Here is a 23,933-nt window from a genome sequence, read left to right as displayed (position 1 = left end):
TTATTCTATTGTTCATTTTTGTTGATTTATTGTATACATGGTATGATTGTGTGCTATCGATGAACTAATGTGCACAGATGCATATGTACATATATTCCATTATGTACAAATAATATTGGTGGTATGTTTTTATTGTTATTTCAATTACTTTCATAAATAAATGGATTATAGACACGCTATGTAAATTTAAGTTATTGAAATTTATACATATGTAGCACACCATACAAAAGTACATAATTGTGACGTCAAAAACGATGTATGTATTTTAAGAAAAATACATAGCAAAGATTGACTGTAACGATACGTTATCGGTTGAAAATTCTGATGAATTAAAAAAAAATGTCAGTGTGAAACTGATTTATCGTGCATTGGTAGTGTTTGGATACGATGACGGAACAGTCTAATAATAATGAAACGGGCAAAAAAATCATGCAGTATGTTGCTGCTGCAAGTGGTAACTTTTATTTTGATGATTCTCTAGACTATTTAATACTAATCAGAGGTTGTGTTTTTAAAATCAGATTTCATGATTACTTTTCAATATTATTTTAGCAAACTTGGGTATTTTAGCACTTGGAATGTGTTTAGGATGGACTTCTCCAACAATACCAAAATTGAAAGATCCTGATAATACTCCATTGAATGATATAATTAATGATGCCCAAGATTCGTGGATAGCTTCTTTGATCGCATTAGGAGCTGCTATAAGTTTGTATAAATTGTCATATTTTTTGATTTTTAAATGCTTTTTATTATTACGAAATTATGTTCACAATACATCTTATATCTATTTTAATAGCTACTGATCTACTGATCATTTTCTGTTTTACAATTTAATTTAATTCGGTTAGTAATCATAGTATTATATTATTCTAATGTTAATCTACAGCATAATAGGAAAAAGGGCTCAAAACCTATTTACAATCCTTATAAATGCTCATAATACATCTAATACATAATATTAATTAAGGACTCACTAATGTCGATGACCTAAAGCAGATTGTGTTTAGGTAATCTGTGTTTATACCTGAAGGGTATAGACATTTTGTTGTAATCACCGAGACTCTTCACAAGTGTGTTACTATGGTTATTAGTGATTCTGTCATAGAATCTACTGGTTAGTTTGTTAGTAATGTCTGTAACAAACGGAAAATTATATATGGCATACAGTTTTTTCAAGTTAGTATATATGGGTATAATATGTCATATAATAAGGCAGAGACCTCAGTAATTGACCAGTAACTTAAAATTTTAAAATAAACATTTCTGTAACCATGATGATGCACTTGGTTATGATTAGCCGATAGCATTATATATGTACATACGTATATGACTCTTGAATATCGACTTTAAATCCACGTGGAAAACTTATAGACTGGTGAATTACAATTTATCAACATATGTAAATATCCGATTGAAATCATTTGAATATTTAACAGGTCCGTTATATAGTGGTATAGCAGCAGCCGAAATTGGCAGAAAATGGTCTATTTTAGCAGGTGGAATACCATTGCTAGTGGGATGGATTTTAATTGCAACTGCAAAAGATGTCGGGCAAATCTACGCAGCAAGGGTAATCATCGGTTTATCAGTGGGTCAACTTTTCACTGTAATTCCTATGTATGTCGGTGAAATTGCAGAGGTTTGTACAATAATATACAAACAATATGTATTTATTAATTTCGAATTTTATTCATTTAATCTATGTATGTATTTTGAAAAATATTTCAGAGTGATATAAGAGGCGCTTTAGGATCTTTCCTACAAATGTTCATTGTTATTGGGTTTTTGCTTACATATGTGATTGGTCCGTATGTTAGTTATTTAGCTCTCAGTATTATTTCAATGGTGCCAGGTATTTTATTTATGATCATTTTCTTTTTCATGCCTGAAAGTCCAATTTATCTTCTTAGTAAAAGTGAGTCAATTAAATTATCAGATTATTTTTTAAATACACTATAGTGGAAAATAAAAAGTATTTTTCTATTTTCAGATCAAAGACAAGCTGCACAAACATCTTTAGAAAGATTAAGAGGGAAAACAGCTCAAGGTGTCCAAGAAGAGTTGGACGATATTCAAAAAGGCCTTGATCAAAATACAAAGAAAGCATCTTTCAGCGATTTGTGGACACCTTGGGGCAACTTTAAAGCATTATACTTGTCTTGTGGGCTCGTCCTGTTTCAGCAATTTTCCGGAATCAATGTTGTACTGTTTTATTTGGAACCAATATTTGGATCGTCGGACACTGGATTGTCTCCAGAAATTTCAACTATCATCATCGGTGTTGTTCAAGTTCTAGCGAGCTCCGTAACGCCACTCGTCGTCGACAGAGTTGGAAGACGCATACTTCTAATTATATCCTCACTCGGTATGACAGTAGCACTGGTAAAGATTAATTCATCATACATACATGTATGAATTTAAATAAATACTTGCCCCATGGAATTTGGCCTACTATTTCGTAGCTCAGTTATAGAATAGTACACATAGATATAGAATACATAGATACGCCCTGACGCTCTAAGCCGATCACCCTGTTGGTCCATGCACATACAAAAGAAAGTACTGTACACTCTCTCTCAGTAGCTAGTTAGTTTCTAAGTCGGAAGGTCGATTGACATTTTTCAAAAATGCCAACGTATTCAGTGAAATTGTGTTACAATTACTCAAGAAAACATAAAAAGGCGGATGGCATCACATATCATAAGTAAGAATTAATATATAATGTTATGGAGGATGAACGAATGAGACGACTGGCATGTTAATGCACGTGTTTATTATATGACAGCTGAAGACAGAGTGAGTAGTAGCTCTCCGAACCCAGCCGAGTTGGTTCCCACTCGCAGGAAGGCAACCAAACTCGACCATGTCGTATAAGCGAGCCGCCACAATGTCTTCAATTATAGTAGTATTTGAACATATAATGAAATATCGGCGCGATTTATGTAGTGTTATATGTAAAGAGCGGACCCAGAGCGCGCTGTTCATTGTTCACATGTTGTAAATGCATTGTTAAAGGTTTGCCGAACCTTTTTTACAAATCATTTACAATAATGGAACAATAGACGGCGCGCTTCCGGTCCTACCTCTAGTTATATGCAGTGATGGAACAGCGGTCGACAATCTCTGCCACAGATGTCTCTAAATGCACGCGTATATCTTGTTGGCACTGAAGGAAATTCAGAAATCGACATTAAGTTTAAAACTACAAATAATGAACTAAATATTAAAGTGTCAGCTTTAAAATTGATCCTTGTGGAAGTTACTAATGTTTAAATATTGTAATAGTTAATGATGGTTTTATTATAGTAACATACATTTGTAGTTTAATATAGTGTGTATTTTTTTCTTAATATGGCTTTATTAGTTTGGTTTACTGTCACGCGGAGTGTCCAATAAAATAAAGTTATAAATAAAATAAAACTTCAGTGCATGTACATATGTACATAAACTGGTCGCTGACCACTGCGTTTTTTGCGTTCCTTTCTTTTTTTCACCACTTCCCCGCTAGTTAAACCCCCCGCACCCCTCAGATAGTGGCGACAAGATCTCCAACGAAATTTGTATGTAAAGGCATATCTAGGCTATTCTACATCTATGATAGTATATCATATGTATGTACATACATAGTAACATGCTACTATTAATAGCTTAGATTTTTTTTATTTTTGCTTCTTATTCAAGCCTTGTACAGAATTTGTTTAATGTTCATTTCTTAATTATATAATTGTTTACAGGCATTGTTGGGATTATTTTTTATTTTGGATGCCAAGGAAAGTTCATCTGTTGAATCTATTACATGGTTGCCAATAGCCTCTCTGGTTTTATTCATGTGTGTATATTGCATTGGTATGTTCGATTATGAATAATTCATTTATAAAATAATAAAATGACCGTATACATATACCGTGTACATGTTTGTGATTTTGTAGGATTTGGACCGCTGCCGTGGGCAGTAATGGGTGAATTATTTGATCCTTCGGTGAAATCGATTGCTTCAACGATTGCTACTACCTTTTGCTGGTTGATTAGTTTTATTCTTACGAAGTTCTTTGGATCAGTGGCGGACTCTTTGGGGATGCATTACGCGTTTTGGATTTTCGGCTTGTTCACATTAATCGCATTTTTCTTTGTATTCTTCTTACTCCCCGAAACCAAGGGGAAAAGCCTTCAAGAAATCCAAGACATTCTCAATAAATAATCAATAAAAAATCTCATACTATGATTATAACACAGTTAATTAGTTACATATGTGCATAAATATGTATTATATTCAAAAATTAAAATTTTAACTATCAATACCTAGAAATATTATTTGTCCTTCATTTTTTATTTAACTATCAATACCTAGAAATATCCTATGTATGTCGGGGAAATTGCAGAGGTGTGTAAAATAATAGACAATATGTATGTATATCGAATAATTTTCGGATTTTATTCAATTAATCTAATTCAAAATATATTTCAGAGTGATATACGAGGCGCTCTAGGGTCTTTTTTACAGGCGTTTCTTGTACTTGGGTTCTTACTGGCATATGTGATTGGTCCATATGTTAGTTTTTTAGCGCTTAGTATAATTTCAATGGTGCCAGGTATCCTATTTATGGTATTTTTTTTCTTCATGCCCGAAACTCCAATTTATCTTCTCAGTAAAAGTGAGTATTAACCAAATAGTAATTTTATAACTAAGCAAATATAAGGGCCATTTTTGTATGAAAGAATCTTTTGCATATATGTACATATATACTACAAATTAAAAATGAAAAATGATGCTTCGGAATGTAACCTGGTCGGGAACATTTATTAACATGCCTGTGACGCTGTCATTTTTAAATATATCCTTTTTCTGCCTTTCATTTTATGCTCTTAAGAGCATCAGATGCTATTTTTAAGTAACATTTCATTCACCATGTCGATCTTCAATTCCGTCAACGACAAAACATTTGCAAAAGCTCAGTTGTGGAATATTTGATCATACTATGTACGTTTAGGTTTCATCTCTTTCTGAAATTAAAGCAACTTTTTAACAAAAATCGCATTCAAACCGATCAGTTCATAACTGTACTTACTTAAAAATTACCCTTACATATATGAATGTAAAAAATTTCATGTAATTTTTTATATATATATGTACATATGTATATCAAAGTTTTTAAGTTTTAGGAAATATTCTTAGATAAGATTGCAGAATGCAAAGTACATTAAGATAATATATGGAATAATTTGAATTTCCACTGTAATAATGAAAAATAAAAAGTAATCAATCAAATTTTGTGAAAAATATATAAAATAATAAATATTTTCCAATTCGTAGATCAAAGGCAAGCTGCACAAACATCTTTAGAAAGATTAAGAGGGAAAACAGCTCAAGGTGTTCAAGAAGAGTTGGACGATATTCAAAAAAGCCTTGACCAAAATACAAAGACGGCATCTTTCAGCGATTTGTGGACGCCTTGGGGCAACTTTAAAGCATTATACTTGTCTTGTGGGCTCATATTTTTTCAACAATTTTCTGGAATCAATGTTGTAATTTTATTTGGAACCAATATTCGGATCGTTAGACACTGGATTGTCTCCAGAAATTTCAACCATCATCATCGGTGTTGTTCAAGTTCTAGCGAGCTCTGTAACACCGCTAGTCGTCGACAGAGTTGGAAGACGCATACTTTTAATTATATCTTCACTTGGTATGACCACTGCACTGGTAAAGATAAATCCTAATTCTACATAAATTGAATATTGATACTTTAAATATAATGACCAGAGAGGCGCATTGGGGTTTACCTGTTAGGCCTTCCTGGTATGTAAAATAAATATGTATATAAACTATTTTTAGGCGCTATCGGGATTATTCTTTATATTGGATTCAAAAGGAAGTTCTTCTGTTGAGTATATTAAATGGCTACCAGTGACTTCGGTGGTTCTATTTGTGTGTGCATTCTGCATTGGTATCCATCATTTTTGTATAATGCATTTGCATGATAAATTTAATAAACTTAGTGTATAAATATGTGTATAAATGACTTAACAGGATTTGGACCACTTGCGTGGGCAGTGATGGGTGAGCTATTTGATCCTTCGGTGAAATCCGTTGCTTCAACAATTGCTACTACACTTGCCTGGTTGATTAGTTTTATTCTTACGAAGTTCTTTGGATCGGTAGCAGACTCTTACCCTATTAAATACTTGGAAACATCATATATTCTGCAGATTGTCATAAATGGGATGTAATTTTTTTTACATCTGATCGTTTTTTTTTTTAAATTGGTTGTATGAAAAGATTATTTAAATAATTCAAATTACCTTTATTCAGTTACATAGCCTAAGATTAAAAAAAAAACAATAGTATTGGTATAACTTCAAAGAAAACACGCTCGTGAAAAAATAGTAGTTAATAAATGTGTATATATGTATGTATGTATGTAAATAAACATTTGATCAATCGTAATATTCATAATCATTTTCCATTTATTATATTATTACTGAAATAATTATCATCGTATATAAACAACTACATTTTTCCATGTTAAAGGCGACTACACAATTAACGCAACAAAAAGTTCACACAAGTCCTCGAAAAGTGCCGTAAGACAAATCAATAGTTAAAAAATTATATACATTAGATATAAGCGCCACACAAAAAGACAAAAAAATGCGTATTTGTGAAATACAAAATTACATATAAAAATAAAAATAAATGCTCAGTGTTAAAATAGCTCCATTCTATATTTTAGATTGGAAATTTCTATATGAAGTCAACGTTTGATATTGAGAACTATTTGCCAGATATTTAAAACTGTTCAGAAACTCTGAAGGCATTCCATGATGAAAATAAATCTGGAATATTCTAATCCGTTTTCAATACACATCTCAATAATCAATTAAAAAAATTAAAACAAGAATTTTAACGACCCAATACTTTATTTGTAGTTTTATGAAATGTGCGTAGTGAAACTTTTTATTTCAATTGAATTGTTCAATATACATACTTGATAAATATAATGTAAAGAAATGAATAATTTTTTTGTGTTATTTATTTATAAAATTAATTTTGTATTGGAAGAGAAAATTGCATCAGTATATCATATACATATGATTGAAAAAATATTAGAACTAATACGGTTTACAATTGTCTAATTATTTATTAATTCTCAAACATATTTGATGCAATTTTATTTAATTATACTCATCAAAAATAACCAATACATATGCAGTATAAAAATAGTCTTGTTGAAGAATTTAAACATATTCAATCAATGAAGATTGTGACAAAATTACTGTATTTTAATATCAATCAATCATTTATAGAAATGTATCAATTATACAATTTTTGACCATAACTATTAATTCAAAAGCTTGTCACAGACACTTCAACCTCCAGAAAACTAATTAATAATATAAACAAAAAAAAAGCATAATTCTATACCATGGATTATAGATTTAAAAAATAAAGTAAAAAAAATACAGATGTTGATTCAAAACTTAATCCAAAAATAAAGTAAAAACACAAATGTAAAATAAAAACATATTAATGTAAAATAAAAAGTAAAAAAAAACTATGGCTAATCTAATTCACTGGCATTTGATGAAAATATCAATCCACATATCAATTTTGAAGATTCTTATTATGTATATATACTTACGATTAAACAAAATTATTCTCTATGCAGTGCTTTATCTATATTATGTTTCAGATACAGATGAAGTAAACATGCAACAAGACTTCTATTTACCGATTTAACTCATCTTTAAACATCGAAGCAATGTCATCATACAAAACTTTTATTGATAAGCATGATTATCGACAGACATTAATATTTGTTCAACGCTCATGTTGGGCTATAAATGGGCAACTTAGAATCAACGGAATCAAAGGAACAATCGAGTCGGTTTAGACTAGAAATTTCAACTATTTTCTCAAACTACTATACAATCAGAAGGAAAATTAAAATATCAGGATTTACTGCGAGGTCATCCAAGCAATTTCAAAAATAAAATTACAGTTATATACACAAAATATTACGAATTTTCATGAAAAAAATCAAAGAGGAACCAATTCAAAGCAATCATGTTAACAATTAAGGTGACCACTATGACAGACTGATCGCAGATGTATCAGATTGGACTACAAACTTTACCATACATGTAACGACTACAAATAAGCCTGCGGAACTGTCATGGCCGCGTCCTTTGGACAATTCCACTCCATCCACAATTATAATATAATAGAATTGAAGGTGTTTACAAAACATAAAGAACAATTAGGCACTGGCTTATTTTCTATGTATCAATCTAATGTACATACGAAAATTCCGTATTTTCTTCTACACTTGCATTTGTATCGTTTACTATTGCTCATATTTTTATTTTGGTTTTATAAACATCACAAGGATATAACCCCCCATATACATATACATATAATACGAGCATGTGCTCATTAAGTGAAAGCAAAGTTATAAGTGAAAAGCTCAATGCTATTAAATCCGTTATACAGAGCTTATATGTACATGTCAAATGACATCACGCAAATAAACTAGTATAACATTTTACAAAATTTTATTTTATTAAAGATTTACAGGATCCATTATAAAAAATAAAACAATCAACACATTAGGTTACAACCAATATACACACACACACAATCAATCGGAGACTACAAGACTAAATAATCACCATGTCAGTGTTCCATAATGTATTAAGCGTTTTAGTTTATCAAAAAACTTGTATCCGATGTTATTATTGAAAAAAAAAATACTGGCAGTAATAATTAAGTCGCGTCCTGAACACGACTAGTGCATTTCTAGTACTGCAGAACGAGATGAATTCAACAAAAATGATCGATCAGTACGATTACTACCATCAATCAGCCAAACACTCGAAATCCACCATTGATCGGTTGCATGCTGCTAAGACGAGTTTGAATAGTATTTTATGCAAAAATTAAAACACAACAATATACGAATAATGGTATTTTATTAAAATTTTGTTTACATTGTCATGTTTTCAAAGATTGATCGCTCAAAATGAATTTGTTCATTTTGAATACAGGACCGGCTGCATTCTGAATCGATAACGCAGTTTTAAAGTTTTCATTAGCATTCATTTTTATTTTTTTGAAAAAATAAAACGTTTTCATTTGTTCTGAAAATGAAATACATATTTTCATTTTTTTTCATTTGTTTTGAAAACATGAGGCGCGATACCGCGCCATTTACTAATCACAGAGCAATGTACAATTGAATAAAGTGCAATAAAACTGACACATATATATAAATAATTTGCATAATTTTACAAAAAAAACCGACGTGCCCTTCCGTGACTGCGGAATCGGCACAAAGTGAAACGGTCAAAGCTTCCGAAATGAAGAACGTCCTTCGGAGCGAGAGCGAGACAAAACTTTAATAAAATTGCATTCTACGCTCGTTCTCTGTCTTAAGTTTAAATAAAATACAACTCAACCCGAAATATATATATATATATATATATATATTGAAAGGTCAAATTGCAGATAGCGACGGAGCGCATACATTAATACAATAATTATAACACCCGCGCTCATATTCGATTCGTATAATTGTACTTTGACTATTCGACTGTATAAATATTTATCAATTTACGTATTCGACAAAAGCAACTCTCCCAACGAGTCGCCGGACAATCTATAATTGAGAGATTCTACTCACTGTGTAACGATACGGTGCTTTTAATTTTTTTTAATCAATTTCTGTACACAGTCATCGAGCCGAATAACATCGCGATCGTTCCCTCAAAATTCACATTAAAAAATAATAGTAACAGTGACAAAAGAACGGTCACACGTTCAATTAGCCAAATCGACAATCGTCCGGAAGGTTTCGATCACGAAAAAAAATCGACATCTAACCAGGCGATCGTTTCAAATCTTCGAGTCTGAAAAAATAATTCCGAAAATTTATACGTTCATTTCTAAATAATCAAAAATGGACAAAACAAATGAAACGACGAATTGTTTTCAAAATTTTTTCATACAATTCATTTATTGAAACAAATGAATTTTATAAAAAAAAATTGTTTTTAAAACGTCATTCTCCTTATATATATATATATACTGTTTCGAAATATTTTTTCAGACTAGCAACACAAAGATTAAATATTTGAAATGTTTACATCAAAAATTAAATTTCAATACATAACATTAAAATAAAAATAAATGACATTTATAGAACGCACATTGATCAACTTTGCAATATGAAAATATTAACATAGCAATTCATATAGTAAGATACTGACGAGGGTAATAGATAGATTAGCCTCTGCGGTCCGAATGCAATACTAGGGTTTGTCGTCCGAAGGATTGAACGATGGCAGAATACTTTTAAAAAATATGCCTAAGTTAAATCTAGGCCGCGCATCGAACGATGCGGGTACTTTTAATACAGCATAAAAAGCATGGTCGATTAATTCAAGGGTGACGACGATACATGTCTGTTTGACAAAAGTTTAGGGCTAATTGAATGGCTCGAGAGCAGTACGAGAGACTAGATGGTGGCCAAAGTGTATGAGAATTAGTCACGCCGTCAAATCTGACGGAAACGATCCGAGTGAAGATGAAACGTGTCGACGAGCTGGAGCTGGAGTGCTGGGTGTTGGTGGAGTTGGGGTGGACGTCGCTCGGAGATGGAACGGTCGGGGCCCGTCGACCTACTCGGCTTTGACGGGGGCCGGAGGCGTCGCGGGCGAGACGGGGGCGGCGGCCACTGCGGCGGCGACCGGAGCGGGGACTGGAGCGGGCGCGGGGGCGGAGGCGGTGGGGGGCGCAGCCTCTCGCTTGGCGGCCTCGTCGAAGTCGGCGTGCAGCGCGGGCACGTCGTCGTCGTCGTTGTTGTCCTGGTGCAGGTGCAGGTGCTTGGAGGAGGCGGAGGCGGAGGCGGAGGCGGCGGCGGCGGCGGCCGAGGCGGGGGCCGCAGTGGGGGCGGAGGCTGAGGAGGCGGCGGAGGCGGAGGCCGAGGCGGAGGCGGAGGCGGAGGCGTGCGAGGCGAGGCGCTTGAGCTGGCCGAGGCCGTCGGGTCCGAGTTGAGCTAAGATGCCGGGAAGCATGTCGGCCACCTGCCGCGTCTCGCCGTGGCCGGTGATGACGAACGTGTTGGCGGCGAGCGAGGCCTTGGCCTTGGGGTTGTTGAAGTGCACGACGGTGGCGTCGTCCTTGATCATGTTGACCTCCTCGATGCCGGGGATGGGGTTGAGCGCCAGCTTCTTCAGCGAGGACTCGAGCTTCTTGTCGTCGGTGGCGGCCGTGGCGTGCACCACCTTCTTCTTGCGGCGGGGAGTGCCCTTGCCGCCGATGCGCACCTGCGACTGCAGCTTCTTCAGCTTGTCGGAATTCATGACGAACGGCAGTTTGGCGGCGGCGAAGTCTCGCGAATGACGACTCTGGGGGCAGACGAGACCGACACGACGGACGACAGACAGGTTAGTCGCGACCGGCGACCCACGTGCTCTTCGTAAGATGGATTCCGGCAGCGCCGGCGGGGTAGGCAACTGCACAGGCCGCGCGCCCCGCTCACCCCGATATTTCGAAACTCGGCTGCGTATTTCGAAATTATTCCGACATACATATATCTTATCTTAGCAAACTGTAAATATAGAATAACATAGATGAGACATTGTAAATAAATTTTCCCGGAGAAAGTGAACCGAACGGGTTAAGATCTGTTCATACTTAACAGCACTGCACGGCTTCAGCACTGCACGACTCCGTTTCAAATATGTCATTTTATTACATTGCTATTCATATTGTAGGAATCTCGTCGTCGTCATCGTCATCGAAACATTCGAGAATATTCCGCAACAACAAACTACATTCCCGAAAACCAGACGTCGTACACCTGCAGTCATTATATTAAACTCAAGCGGAACGCCCCTACCAGTCGAGTGGAACCAAAACGGTCGAAACATGCCGCCACCATTAAACCACATCGAGCGGAACGGCGCCAATCATTCCAGAAAATTCTACGCCTCGACAAAAGTGCATTCCTCGTTCACGCATCAACAACCACATGCGCTTACGCATCAACAACCACTTCCATCAATCGTTCCAGAAAATTCTACGCCTCGACAAAAGTGCATTCCTTTCTTACGCATCAACAAACCACCACCATCGGTCAGGCGATTCCAGAAACACTATAAAAGGAGGTACAACCCAAACAACGCCAGTCGACCCACAGCAGCAAGCGTCGACACACAGCAGCAGACCAGTCAACATCCAGCTCCTGACCTGCCACCACTACACCACGCGGACTTGGAAGATCAACCAGCCGGACGAGCCAGCAACACACTGCCGTATCCAGAGACCTTCCGAACATAGCTGAATGCCGAGCCAGCGACACTCTACCATATCCAGAGACCGCTGAACGACATACTTTTGCCCACAAATACCATACCTTTGTACAACCATAGGCAAACAATAAAACTTTATAAAACTAGCACAACAGTGTTTCGTTAGGCCGGGATACGGTCAACACACATGTACCCCGCCTACAATATCTACCTACACGTCGCGGTCCCGTCACGTTTACAGCAATTTGACCGAGTGCAAGGCAAAATCGACTTACTTATACATTAGAGGCCATGACGATACGGCGCAATATTTCTTACGTCGTATTGTCGAGTACTTACAATGTGAATGCATACACGTGCATTCGTAGCCGCGCGTCAGAATACAAGTCATCAAAAATGTTTCGACGTTTATCGAACGAAAAATTATGTATAATCGCGCTGTTGTTGGAAGAAGAAGCTCAAGAAGGCAATAAAAAAGCACGGAGGCGTTTTGATGTGCATCCCATGTTAAAAAATAGAAAAACCGAAGGAGAGTTTTGGACACTGTATAAGGAGCTTGTGGATGATGGACAAAATTTTTTTAAATATTTCCATAAAAAAATTTAATTTTTTTTTAAATATTTGCGCCAAAACCATGTCGAAAAATTGAACAGTTGTCAACTGTCACTATCGATAATTAGTCCAAAACAGCAAAGCGGCAGACTCATAGCACGTAATTCGCGTCTATATTTCCACGATGGCCAAAAAAAACGGATACGATACGTTGACGGATGTTGCTGTACGGTATGAACAGGAAATGTCGGGTACTGCTGTAAGCCTGCCGTGGCGTAAACGTGACGGTTGGTATGAATATACCCATACAAAATGTACTAAAGAATACTTTTCGTACGGCCGGATACCTGCTGAAGTCGGTACGTGCTGACTAGGTATGAACAGACCTTTAAATGTGCGAGGGAATGAATAAAAAACGAATGCGAATTTTCGCATAATCGCAAAACTTCATCTATTGTCTACGTCCACACTACCGATATCTACACCCGATATTTAGGAATTTTTCCATAACTAGTTCCTAAATAGCAACCACAAGTTGCAATATGGGAACTGGATATGGAAAAATTCCTAAATATCGGGTGTATCGGGTGTAGATATCGGTAGTGTGGATGTAGCCATTCACCACTCAGAGAAATGTTATAATAATAAAAGTGGCTTTAGGCGTCGTATTGTTGTCAATTGAAACAGGTCCACGGACCTATAAAATATTCTCTGTGGCAGTCGTGTTCGATGTTTGGTGCGGTTTAGTGATCGTTGGTCACAAAGCGCTCCCCCAAAAGTCACTAAAATCTCTATAACCTCCCCGTACACATTCGGCGCTTCGAGATACTGGATATCGTATGAAAGCGCCCGAACGCGTACATACTCAGCGGTGTGCTCGTGAAGCCGCCGCCGAAAAGTCCACCATACTAACGAAAACTCAAGTACCAAATATTCCGCATTCGCGGTTTTCATAGCAAAAATTGTCTTTGTGACCATCGCAATGTGACTAATAATCCAATTACCGTTTGGTGCTCGACGTATATCCAATAAGTTTAGTCTGTTCATATTACTCGCAAGATGAATAAGTGCATCGTTAAAATTGCACAATGCATTCAAAAACACACAATACATTTTTATAAGAGAATTATCATTTAAGTAACACATTGTTCAATTAACATCGTAGTTTGACAATTTGGTAAATTATTTTATTAACGTAGCTATGGAACGGTAAACGTATTATTTTGACAGACAATTTATTGGTAGAGGCACTTCTATTATCATAACATTTTCCTGACCAAATGGGTTAAATGTTCGGAGAAATTAATGAAATACGAAGAGGCTAGTAAAAAAGATCTCACGCACGTTACTAAAATCTCAATCGCGGAACATCTGGAACTCAAAATCTCCATCGAATCTCCATCAAAATGTACTAATGAGAATTCGACTACCAAATATGCCGTATTCGCGATTTTCGTGATAACGATCGCAATTTGCGCAATAATCCGTTTATCTTTAAAATTATACTTACGTATGTTAAATTTTCTACTGGCATTTTAGTATTTTATTTAACATTTTTTATATTAGTACTGATGGATTTTGGTATAAAAAATACTGACCGTTTAATAGATAAATGCTGATCAAAATATATTCTTCCTTACTTTACTTCCTTCTCGGCCGTCATATTAGAAAATCTTGTTTATAACAATATCGTTGTTTCACTCCAACCACCCTCCATAGTTATATTTCTGCCAACTTTTAGATATTATTTAATTTATATAATGTATTACCAATATGAACTATTGGCAACTTGTTCCGTCCCAAAGGGATACTGCTCTGGTCAAAATCCTAGGTCTAGTCATATAGTATTCAATTTGTTTTTGAATACTATATGACTTTGCGGGATAATCATGGATTTGAATCGCGTGTCCCAAATTGGACACGAACGTGAAATAGACATTGCTGTATTTCAAAACAAATTATTTGTGTATATCGGTCAAGTGACGGAGAATATTTTTATTACCTTCACTTGCTGTGTTACATTTAAATTTTTTTAGACACATGTCCCATATTGCAACAGAAAATATCTATTCATGTGGCCAACAACTAGAGTTCATGAATAAACTATCGGGAAAATACACTTTTATATGTAAATCACCAAAAATTTAAATTTCACCACAATTAATTACATACACAAAAGGCAGCAATGATAATGGATGCGATATAAATGCGATGCCTTTAATTTATTATAAAAATGCAATTTATTACAACAAATAATATTCACATGCATAATAAAATTTATATGATAAAAATTTAATTATTTAAATATATACCTTATCTATTTAATGTTTTACATTATGATCCCATACACAAACAGACTTTTTCTTATAAAAAAATGCAGGAATTTATGTGGAAAATAAACCATGACCCGATAGATAAGAGTGCATTTATCAAACATAATATGTATTTATTAAGACTAGTCATCACAGGATAATCTGCACATACAAATAGTTTAAAATCCTGGAAAATTATAATAAAACATGTAAACATCAAATTTGTATAAACATTGAACTACATATGTATGTAATGTAAAAATCTTTAAAACATAACAATGAACATAGAAAGATTTAGAACGTGTATTAGTTAAGGTTCAAATACCACCACCTATATACATTCATATATTCGAATATAAAATTTTTGTTTCACCCATACAAAATGATATTTAAAAATTAGTCTTTTAATTCACGGATCTTTGGTCCACCTTCGGGATTGTCACGCCAAATCACATAATTGAGACAAGTTGCCAATGACAACCAAGCGACGTACGGGATGAACATATATCCAGCAGTGGGATTGATTTTGTAGAACAATACACCACACATTGAAACTGTCGCATGCAATGCTACAATGTCGATGAGAGACTGAAAATTATCAAATCCAATATAGTGAAAATATGTATGTAAGTAAAAAATATATATTTATAGATATATTTATAATAAAATGTATTTTTTACCCATTTGAGATTATGTGCTCCAAAAAATATTGGTGTCCATGCCCAGTTCAATGCTAATTGGGCACCAAACAGCATTAATGGAAGTTTTGCATCACCTAAAAAATAAAATTTAAGATTATCAATATTTGTTTTTATTTTTATTGAATAACTAGTGTTGTACCCAATGAAATATCGCATGGGTGTTGGCATATTAAGTAATTAAATAAAAAAAAATTAAAAGAAAGGTGTCGGCCCTGTGTTCAATCTGCACGCAGTCGAATTTTTTTTCAAATACCTTTTAAATATATTTAATTGTTTAATATGAAAAAAAATATATAAACAATAGAAAAATGAATGAATTAATTAAATAAATTTTCAATAGATGGCGCTAAATGCTCAGAGACTTGCCTAGATGAAAAATCAGTAGCAAACAGTATATATAAAAGTTTTTTCTTTTGTTATTATATTTGTACGGTTTGTTGGCAGTGTTTTAGCTGTTATATACATATGTATGTCGAATCGAAACAACTATTATAGTATGGCGAGCGTTATCCTACACAGACAAGCGATATTATATATATGATGGACTAAAATTGTCGGCTTAATGTCCATTCAGCCAAAAGGCTGTCAGCCTAATGTTCGTTCGGCCATTTTATTTAAATATTCAATTACCTTAAAAAATATTCTATTAATAGAAGGAAAGTTTATTCAGATGGTAGTATCATTATACAAATTTTAGCAAACATGTATACATAATTGATTCTTAAAATTTTGCCATATCATACAAAATAATCTAATACTTATGTAAAATTACACACATGGGTCACTAAATTACCTTACAAGATATAGGTAATTACCATCACTTATATAACGACGCCGTATTTGGACAAAAATTTCAAGGAAATGGAATTATTGCGTAAGCAAATATGTGCTTTTTGGCGGTGTCAAATATTTAGCTAAAAAAAATAGAAAAACCACAAGTTTTTTTTTATTTATATTTCATGAAAAATATCTTATTAAATGCTAAATTTAAAATGACATGTTTTACAAGTTGAAAATTTGATTGAAAACAAGTAAAGTTTATTGCATAAAAATGGAACTAGTTCTGATAAAGAGTGATGTATGTATCAAATGTAAAATCCAATGCCAAAATCATAAAAATTATGCAAATCTAATATATAATTTCGAAAGAGACTTTGTAAGTAAGGTTTAGGTGGTAGAATCTGTAACGTGAAATTTAATAAAAAACAAATGAATATTCAAATAAATCTAATAAAACTATTAGATTAGCCATGTTTACTATTAGATTACCCATGTTTAAGCGATTTATATTACAAATGCTGAGCGAAGCCGGGTAAAACCACTAGTAGATTATAAATGCAAACAAAAGAAAAAAATACGTAGTAGAAATTTTTTATACAACAATAAGCCTTTATATAAATTTTATATGCGAATTGATTATCCAAATATGTATTTATGTTAGTATTGTTTACAATTTATACTAACTAATTTAGGAACAACTTATAGGCATGAGTCATGGCGTTAATGATAGCTAAGCCACCATTACAATGGATGGAATAAGATGGACATGGAAAAATACCACAATTCTAAGAAGCCATCTAAGATAATGGGCAGTTCTGGTGGAATTTTGGAACACCGAGTTCATTAAATAAAAGATTATGCATATATAGAGTATAACCATAAAACAAATAAAGATAATGATGTGAATACCTTTGAAGCCACCGCCATCTTTCCAGACTAGATACGATGCGTATCCCATGGTGGAGTAAAGGGTAGTCCAGACGGGGCCGAATACCCAGTTTGGTGGTCTCCAGGAAGGTCGTTTAAGAGTCTCGTACCAAGCTTGAGTTCCATCCTTCTTCACGATCTGGTCCCTCAGGAATAGACTACCGACGAAGCCACCCAGATTAGGGAGAATGGCGGCTCCAATAGCAGGTAAGTAAGAAGACATTTCGCTGATGATTCTGATTCAATCGTCAATCAGTGCTCAGTACCGGTGTACTGACAGTCGCGCTATCGACTGACTGAACTGAACTGTGACTGGGTGACGCCCGTTACTCGAATCCTGATATTAAGTCAACAATTACATAATCATTTGAGCTTGGGTGTGGTATTAAGTGTCGTATAATACTCGTTTGAATCATTATTATAATTTTTACAAGGCCTCTTCTTGGATTTTTTTTATCATTATATGTATTCCGCTGTATGAGGGTTGCCATTTTCTAGACAATTTGTATTCTATTCATGACGATCTCTTGCAAGATTACGATTATGAATAGGTATTACCTATCTACATATGCACTTGCAGTGATCGGATAAAACCACACAGAGAAATACGAACTTAAAAGAAGCACTTAATTTTTTGTAATTTGGCGCAATTTTCTAAGTTCGCTTTTTTCTGTGTGGATTTTTCATGCTTGGTTTGGTCTTTGGTGAACTTTAATGTTGTTGGTATAAAAAGCATAATTTTAAAATAAAATATAAGTTGATAAACAATCTGGGTTGAACTATTTATGCAAAACTACGTCCACGTTTAATATTATCTTTATTGTTGTTTAATATCATCTTTAGGGCCGGGCCGCACCGTGTAACTTTGTCGGCCGACTTGTTGCGCGGCACGAAAAAATGTATGGAAATGTGTGCGACAAACAAGTTGACGAGTGTGGCATGTCCCATCTACCTGCATGCATTGGTCTGGTCGTCCTCAACCAAGTTGTTCGCGAGTTGAGCGGCGCGGCCCGGCCCTTAGTGTTGCGCCCGTTGATTTCAACGGGTGACTTCGGAAAGGAATTGATACACGAATTAAAATAAAGTTTTATATTATATATATAACGTACAACCACCAGCAGTATGGCTCGGTGGTTGCGTTTATATTTAACACCGAGATACTACTAGGTTCGATCCCGTGCTAATCTTGAATACTGCTGGTTAGACTTGAATATTTGTGACTCCAAGTCAATCGCTTTTTTTCAGAGTTTGCCAATTTATCTGATTTTCATTGTTGAAACGGTTCATCAAATTTGTAAAAATCATCCTACCTGTTGTCGTAAATACCCACTTCCCGCGTCTCGTCGACCACTTCACACTGATTGTCCACGGTCTGACACAAACACACACACGCACAAACGTAGCAAATGCTTTTTTTTTTACGAGATTTGGGCAATTTTCCTGTGCGACAAATTTTCATACGACAGGAGATCCGCGCGAGTGATTTTCGTAGCGGTGCTTATTCTGGTAGCGATTCACATTTGAGATGTAATCATCAAACCGTACTGGAATTGATATTTGAAATGTTCGTTGTATGATTGAAAATAATAATATGCAGTAAGAAACACCAATAAATATTTAAATATTAATAATGGTTCGGTGATTATTCCGCACAAAGCGATTTTGCAAACGTCACTAAAATTTCGATAATAGAACATCTAGCATCCGAAAATTCCATCCATTGAGAGTTTACCACGTGAACCATTATACTAACTCGCTTGCCAGATATTCCATATTCGTGATTTTTATGGAAATGATTTTCTCATGTGCGTGATCGCAATGTGCGAAATAATCCCTTCACCATTGATAATATACTTCTGGTAAATCACCTCAAAAAAATAGTTATATATACACACATCTCGTAAAATTGTTGAGTATTGATTGGTCATCGAAAGAACAATGTTCTAGATGTGAGATTGGGGGTAAAAACACTATATTTTCTCACTATGAACTTGAAAACGTTCAGTCTGGTTCTGTTCAAGTCTAGAGGTTTTGGTTTTCTGTCTGTTTTTCTGGTTATTTTTTATTAAAGAGCGGCCAATTTAAGTTTGCACACAGGCGGCCGAACTCCTAGGCGTGGCCTTGTCCGTGACATTGCTAAGAATATTACGTGCCTTCGATGATGCGCCTTTTCATTAATTAATAGGGATATACCATTTTTCCATCGATTCACTGTAATGTATTGTTTAAGTTTAAGTGACTTATAACTTTACACTGCTCAACAGAGACATTAATTATTTATTCGTTTAAATATAATTTAAATATATACCTCATGTAGTAGCCTTAAATGGTTTGTATATTGAAAGTTTTGGCCAAAAGCTAAAGTTGATTTGAGTGACAACATAACCTATACTTGTCGGCGTGGACTTGACGGAGGTATGGATTTGATTTAAGTTTGGTTATTAAACAGCTGATAATTGTTTTTATTTTTTACATGTATAATATATATATTTTTAGAATTTTTATTCTTCGTCATGGATTACGAAATTGGCAGTATTGCCGATTTAATATCAGGATTGCATACTCCAAATCGTCCCCGTTTGCAATGTCGTGCACTGACGCCAGAGAAAAGGCCTCCTCTGGATGACGATACACCACGCAGTAGTCCTCCAAAATCTGCGAGGTCTCGAAGACCTCCTATTCTTCCTTCCGAGCTTACTCGGCTCACTCGACCAGTCTTTAAAGAAGAAATATCCACAGATGTTGATTCTAGCAACGTCAAGCCCATCAAGCCTATTCAACCTGCTAAACCCACGGGACGCAAATCTAAGGTCAAAAATAATTTCCAATTTTTATCACAGTTGTCTGATTTTGAATCAGACGCTGAAACAGATGCCAGGAATAATAATGAAGATTTTGTTAAAGAATATTATGAAGACAAAAATGGAAAACGCGAAGTATATAAAAAAAATAAGACATCAGAAATAGGTAGTAATACTGAAGTTATACCTAAACGCAAGGATTTAAAAGAAGAAAGTGAAACTACTGTTTTGAATGGCGATAAAAAATCTAAGAAGGAATTAAAAAAATTGAAAAAGAAGCAGGCAAAGATTGATTCTAAAACTTTAGCAGAATCGCATATTTCAAAAGAACCTACGACAGAAATGGATACGGTAGGATCTTTGGATGATTCTATCGTTAAATCTGATTCAAAGAAGAGTAAGAAAGGTAAAAGGAAAAGCGAAGAAGTAATTGATTCCGATAAAGTTGCGAAGAAAAAAAAGAAAAGTGTCGAGCAAAACGATGAAACTCAAACTCAAAGTAACGATTTAAAAATCAATTCTCAAGACTCGATTGTTCAATTGGAAAATAATGTACCGAATAGTTTCAATGACGGCCCAACAGATTTCCAAAGAGCTGCACAGCGTAGAATTGAAAGTAAATTAAGAAAAGAACAGAAGCATCAGGACGACAAAGTGAATAAAACTATATTTATAGGAAATATTCCTGTATCAATTTTGAAAAAGAACTACAAGAAAATTTTGAGAGCAAAATTTTCACCATACGGATCCATAGAATCGATTAGGTATATTTTCTTTCTTTTCTTGTTTTTACTTTATTCTTTTAAATATTAATATTCTTCACATTTCATATAGGATAAGAAGTGTTCCCGTTGAAGATCTTAAAATTAATCCAAAAGTTGCTTTCATAGAGAAGAAATTTCATCCTGAACGGTCAACAGTTACTGCTTACATTAAATTTACTGATCCACTTTCTGTTGATAAGGTATTTATAGATGATATATGTGTAGTTTATTATTATAACTAATGTTTTACTAATTACCATTTGAAATATATAATTTATTTAACTTTTAGGCTCTTGTTGAAAATAACACAACAATTGAAGAAAATCATATAAGAGTAGATTCATGCGCAGGAGACACTAAACCTCAAGTAGACGGTCGAAAAACTCTATTTCTTGGAAATCTTCCATTTAATATAGAGGAAGAAAAAGTAAGGGAACTGTTTGGAAATTGTGGTACTATTTTATCTGTGAGACTCATTCGTGATAAAAAAACACAAGTTGGAAAAGGTTAATAGAAATTGAATGATTGCATTTACATGTAAAAAAATTGGTTTTAATTGAATGGAATTTATTGTTTTATATTGACAGGTTTTGGATTTGTAAATTTTGAAAAAAGTGATGGAGTCGAATTTGCTCTTTCAATGACCGAGGAAGATTTAAAGATTGATAATAAGGCGATCAGGTTGAAAAGGTATAATACACATAATCCTAGTAAAGGTGATAATAACTCTAATGAAGTGGCAGGGCATAGGAAAAATGGCAAAAGAGAACTTCCAAATTCCAATCAAAGGACTTCATATCAAGTTCCAAAGTCCAGTAAGAAAAGGGATGCTCATGTATGTGAATACGTTTTTGATTAGTTGAATTTCGTTTGATTTTGAATTACTTATAATTTATTACTCATTTATTTAACTTATGTATATAGGGTAATAAAATAAGAAAACGAGACACCATGCCTGAGAAAGATAAACGGAAAAAGAAGGACGCGCAATCTTCTGCAGATTCGCAAATATTCCATAGTACGAACACTACAACGTCGGAAAGTAACGATCAGGTTGTAGAGAATAAAGTGGCAGAGAAGCACAAACCTCATAACGACAGCTTCAAAGGACTTGTCGCAGAAAAGAAAAAGGTTTTTATACTCGATGTATGAATGTCAGTTTAAATCGGAATTGATTTATAATATTATTCTTTATTTTTTTAGAAAAAGAAGATAAATAAAGGAGTTCTCAGGAAAAAGAAAATTAGCAAAATACTGACCCATAAGTCAATACCAAGAACATGATATGTGATTGTATTGGATTTCAATCTTGATGAAATTTTTGAAATATACACTCATTTTTTAATCATTTTAGTTTTTTTATTTGTGTGCGAGTTATCTAGTCAATACTGAATGCTTTATAATACTTAATCAAAACATCACAATGTCAACCTTTTATTCGAGATGATTTAGCATAGAAATTGGATTTCTCTAATATGAAATATACATATAATTGATTTTTTCAATACTCAGTACCCAAAAAATTCATAAGCTTTGATATTTTTACGAATGCTTTAGATTTCGATAATGCGTTAATATTTACTAGATATTATGAATATAGGTAATGAGTATAGTAATACGATGACTCTAAGAATGTGTTCAAAACTAAAAAGCGACTTTCCAACTCAATTTAATAGTCGAGTGACGTTTTCACGAAAACCTAACCTTTCCATCTATCTAACCTGATACCAATTTATAGTTGAACTGTATTTTCCGTTGTAATATATTTTGACCAGTTGGAATGTGATTAGCCATATAAAGGTCTGTTCATACCTAGTCGGCACGTATCGGCAGCAGCAGGCAATCTGCAATTACGGACAGTATTCTTTAGTACTGTTGCGTAGGGGTGGGTGGAGGATCCAAGTAAAAGGCCAAAGTCGTTTCACAGCATTTATTGATGATTAAGGAGATACACACACTGGCAGTGCTCAGTCCAGAATGTCTTGATATCGCCTAAGTATCGCCTTATAAGGGATAGGTCTCTCAGGACATCTTCGACTTCCGATTTGTTTACCTATTGTTATCGTCACGTACTCGGATATGCATTCCCACGACACTCGGACCCACGGTATGGGTCACTTCTGAGAACTTCATGGGAATGCGACAGAGTACCGCTATCGCCGCATTCATTTTTTAGCCGACAGCACTTAGTTTGCCGATAATCCTCGAAACCAATTATAATGGTCGCACGGTGTCAGGGATGCGCCTCGGCTTAATCCGATTGCACTTAACCGACGGCTCTTTACTAACATCTTAGTTTAGTATACGTAACAGTACATTATATATTCATACTCCATTCGCGCATGTCCATTCATACGTTTCCATATAGAATGTACCAAAGAATACTGTACGTACTTGCAGGTTACCTGTTGCTGCCGATACGTGCCAACTAGGTATGAACAGACCATTAATCAACTTATGTATGTATGTAGGTTAGACGGATTATTATATATTCCAACTCAGAGAGATGTAATAAGTAAAGCCCGGATAAGCAGCGTGCCGCTCATTGTTCAAATGTTTTAAATGCATTGTTAAAGGTTTACAACAATTGAACAATTAGCGGCGCGCTTTGGGTCCGTACTCTAGTAATAAGAATAGAGAGGCCCTTACGAATAAATAATTGTTGTCAATTTTACGCGGTACGTCTCTATAAATACGCTACATCGCACGGAATACAATCCGATCAATTTACTTATAAAAATTTATCCCATGTTGTTTATTGTGTGTTTTTGAACAATTTTT

At 34.7% G+C, this 23,933-nt stretch overlaps 4 protein-coding genes and 1 pseudogene across 5 annotated transcripts; 3 read left to right on the top strand and 2 right to left on the bottom strand.

Annotated features, from left to right (window-relative positions):
• The first annotated feature begins 55 nt into the window (after positions 1-55).
• Positions 56-4,384, top strand: LOC143912145 (facilitated trehalose transporter Tret1-like). The gene is made up of 7 exons (XM_077431370.1): positions 56-454; positions 553-708; positions 1,440-1,642; positions 1,732-1,918; positions 1,994-2,385; positions 3,738-3,849; positions 3,933-4,384. Exons 1-7 carry the CDS (start codon positions 388-390, stop codon positions 4,199-4,201), a joined length of 1,386 nt encoding a protein of 461 aa, XP_077287496.1. The 5' UTR covers positions 56-387; the 3' UTR covers positions 4,202-4,384.
• On the top strand, positions 3,981-7,014 carry LOC143912281 (facilitated trehalose transporter Tret1-like; annotated as a pseudogene). The gene is made up of 5 exons (XR_013260626.1): positions 3,981-4,384; positions 4,469-4,655; positions 5,315-5,704; positions 5,837-5,948; positions 6,032-7,014. The product of XR_013260626.1 is annotated as a facilitated trehalose transporter Tret1-like (transcript).
• Positions 7,015-8,546: 1,532 nt separating this feature from the next.
• Positions 8,547-11,498, bottom strand: LOC143912146 (transcription factor BTF3 homolog 4-like). Its single transcript, XM_077431371.1, has one exon. It carries the CDS (start codon positions 11,362-11,364, stop codon positions 10,681-10,683), a length of 684 nt encoding a protein of 227 aa, XP_077287497.1. The 5' UTR covers positions 11,365-11,498; the 3' UTR covers positions 8,547-10,680.
• A 3,333-nt stretch (positions 11,499-14,831) lies between these two features.
• On the bottom strand, positions 14,832-18,048 carry Tspo (Translocator protein). The gene is made up of 3 exons (XM_077431350.1): positions 17,570-18,048; positions 15,860-15,954; positions 14,832-15,767 (listed from the first exon to the last, which is right to left on the bottom strand). The coding sequence occupies exons 1-3, from the start codon at positions 17,808-17,810 to the stop codon at positions 15,576-15,578; spliced, it is 528 nt and encodes a 175-aa protein (XP_077287476.1). The 5' UTR covers positions 17,811-18,048; the 3' UTR covers positions 14,832-15,575.
• A 1,872-nt stretch (positions 18,049-19,920) lies between these two features.
• Positions 19,921-22,504, top strand: LOC143912138 (uncharacterized). The gene is made up of 7 exons (XM_077431349.1): positions 19,921-20,002; positions 20,084-21,152; positions 21,223-21,352; positions 21,442-21,658; positions 21,740-21,987; positions 22,077-22,283; positions 22,356-22,504. The coding sequence occupies exons 2-7, from the start codon at positions 20,101-20,103 to the stop codon at positions 22,434-22,436; spliced, it is 1,935 nt and encodes a 644-aa protein (XP_077287475.1). The 5' UTR covers positions 19,921-20,002; positions 20,084-20,100; the 3' UTR covers positions 22,437-22,504.
• The last annotated feature ends 1,429 nt before the right edge of the window (positions 22,505-23,933 follow it).

Source organism: Arctopsyche grandis, chromosome 5 (assembly GCF_051622035.1).
Source record: "Arctopsyche grandis isolate Sample6627 chromosome 5, ASM5162203v2, whole genome shotgun sequence".
NCBI lineage: Eukaryota > Metazoa > Arthropoda > Insecta > Trichoptera > Hydropsychidae > Arctopsyche > Arctopsyche grandis.
The sequence above is the reverse complement of the archived record's forward strand: the minus strand, read 5'-3'. Positions and strand labels throughout refer to the sequence as shown.

Bases quoted from the DNA above. Each gene is read 5' to 3' on its own strand.
- Tspo (XM_077431350.1), bottom strand. From the start codon at position 17,810: ATGTCTTCTTACTTACCTGCTATTGGAGCCGCCATTCTCCCTAATCTG. The intron at 15,955-17,569 runs GTATTCACATCA...TTTATTTTTTAG, and splicing joins AGATGGCGGTGGCTTCAAAG to GTGATGCAAAACTTCCATTA. The intron at 15,768-15,859 runs GTAAAAAATACA...GATAATTTTCAG, and splicing joins GAGCACATAATCTCAAATGG to TCTCTCATCGACATTGTAGC.
- LOC143912138 (XM_077431349.1), top strand. From the start codon at position 20,101: ATGGATTACGAAATTGGCAGTATTGCCGATTTAATATCAGGATTGCAT. The intron at 21,153-21,222 runs GTATATTTTCTT...CATTTCATATAG, and splicing joins GGATCCATAGAATCGATTAG to GATAAGAAGTGTTCCCGTTG. The intron at 21,659-21,739 runs GTTAATAGAAAT...TTATATTGACAG, and splicing joins AAAAACACAAGTTGGAAAAG to GTTTTGGATTTGTAAATTTT.
- LOC143912146 (XM_077431371.1), bottom strand. From the start codon at position 11,364: ATGAATTCCGACAAGCTGAAGAAGCTGCAGTCGCAGGTGCGCATCGGC.
- LOC143912145 (XM_077431370.1), top strand. From the start codon at position 388: ATGACGGAACAGTCTAATAATAATGAAACGGGCAAAAAAATCATGCAG. The intron at 1,919-1,993 runs GTGAGTCAATTA...TTCTATTTTCAG, and splicing joins AATTTATCTTCTTAGTAAAA to ATCAAAGACAAGCTGCACAA. The intron at 2,386-3,737 runs GTAAAGATTAAT...AATTGTTTACAG, and splicing joins TCGGTATGACAGTAGCACTG to GCATTGTTGGGATTATTTTT.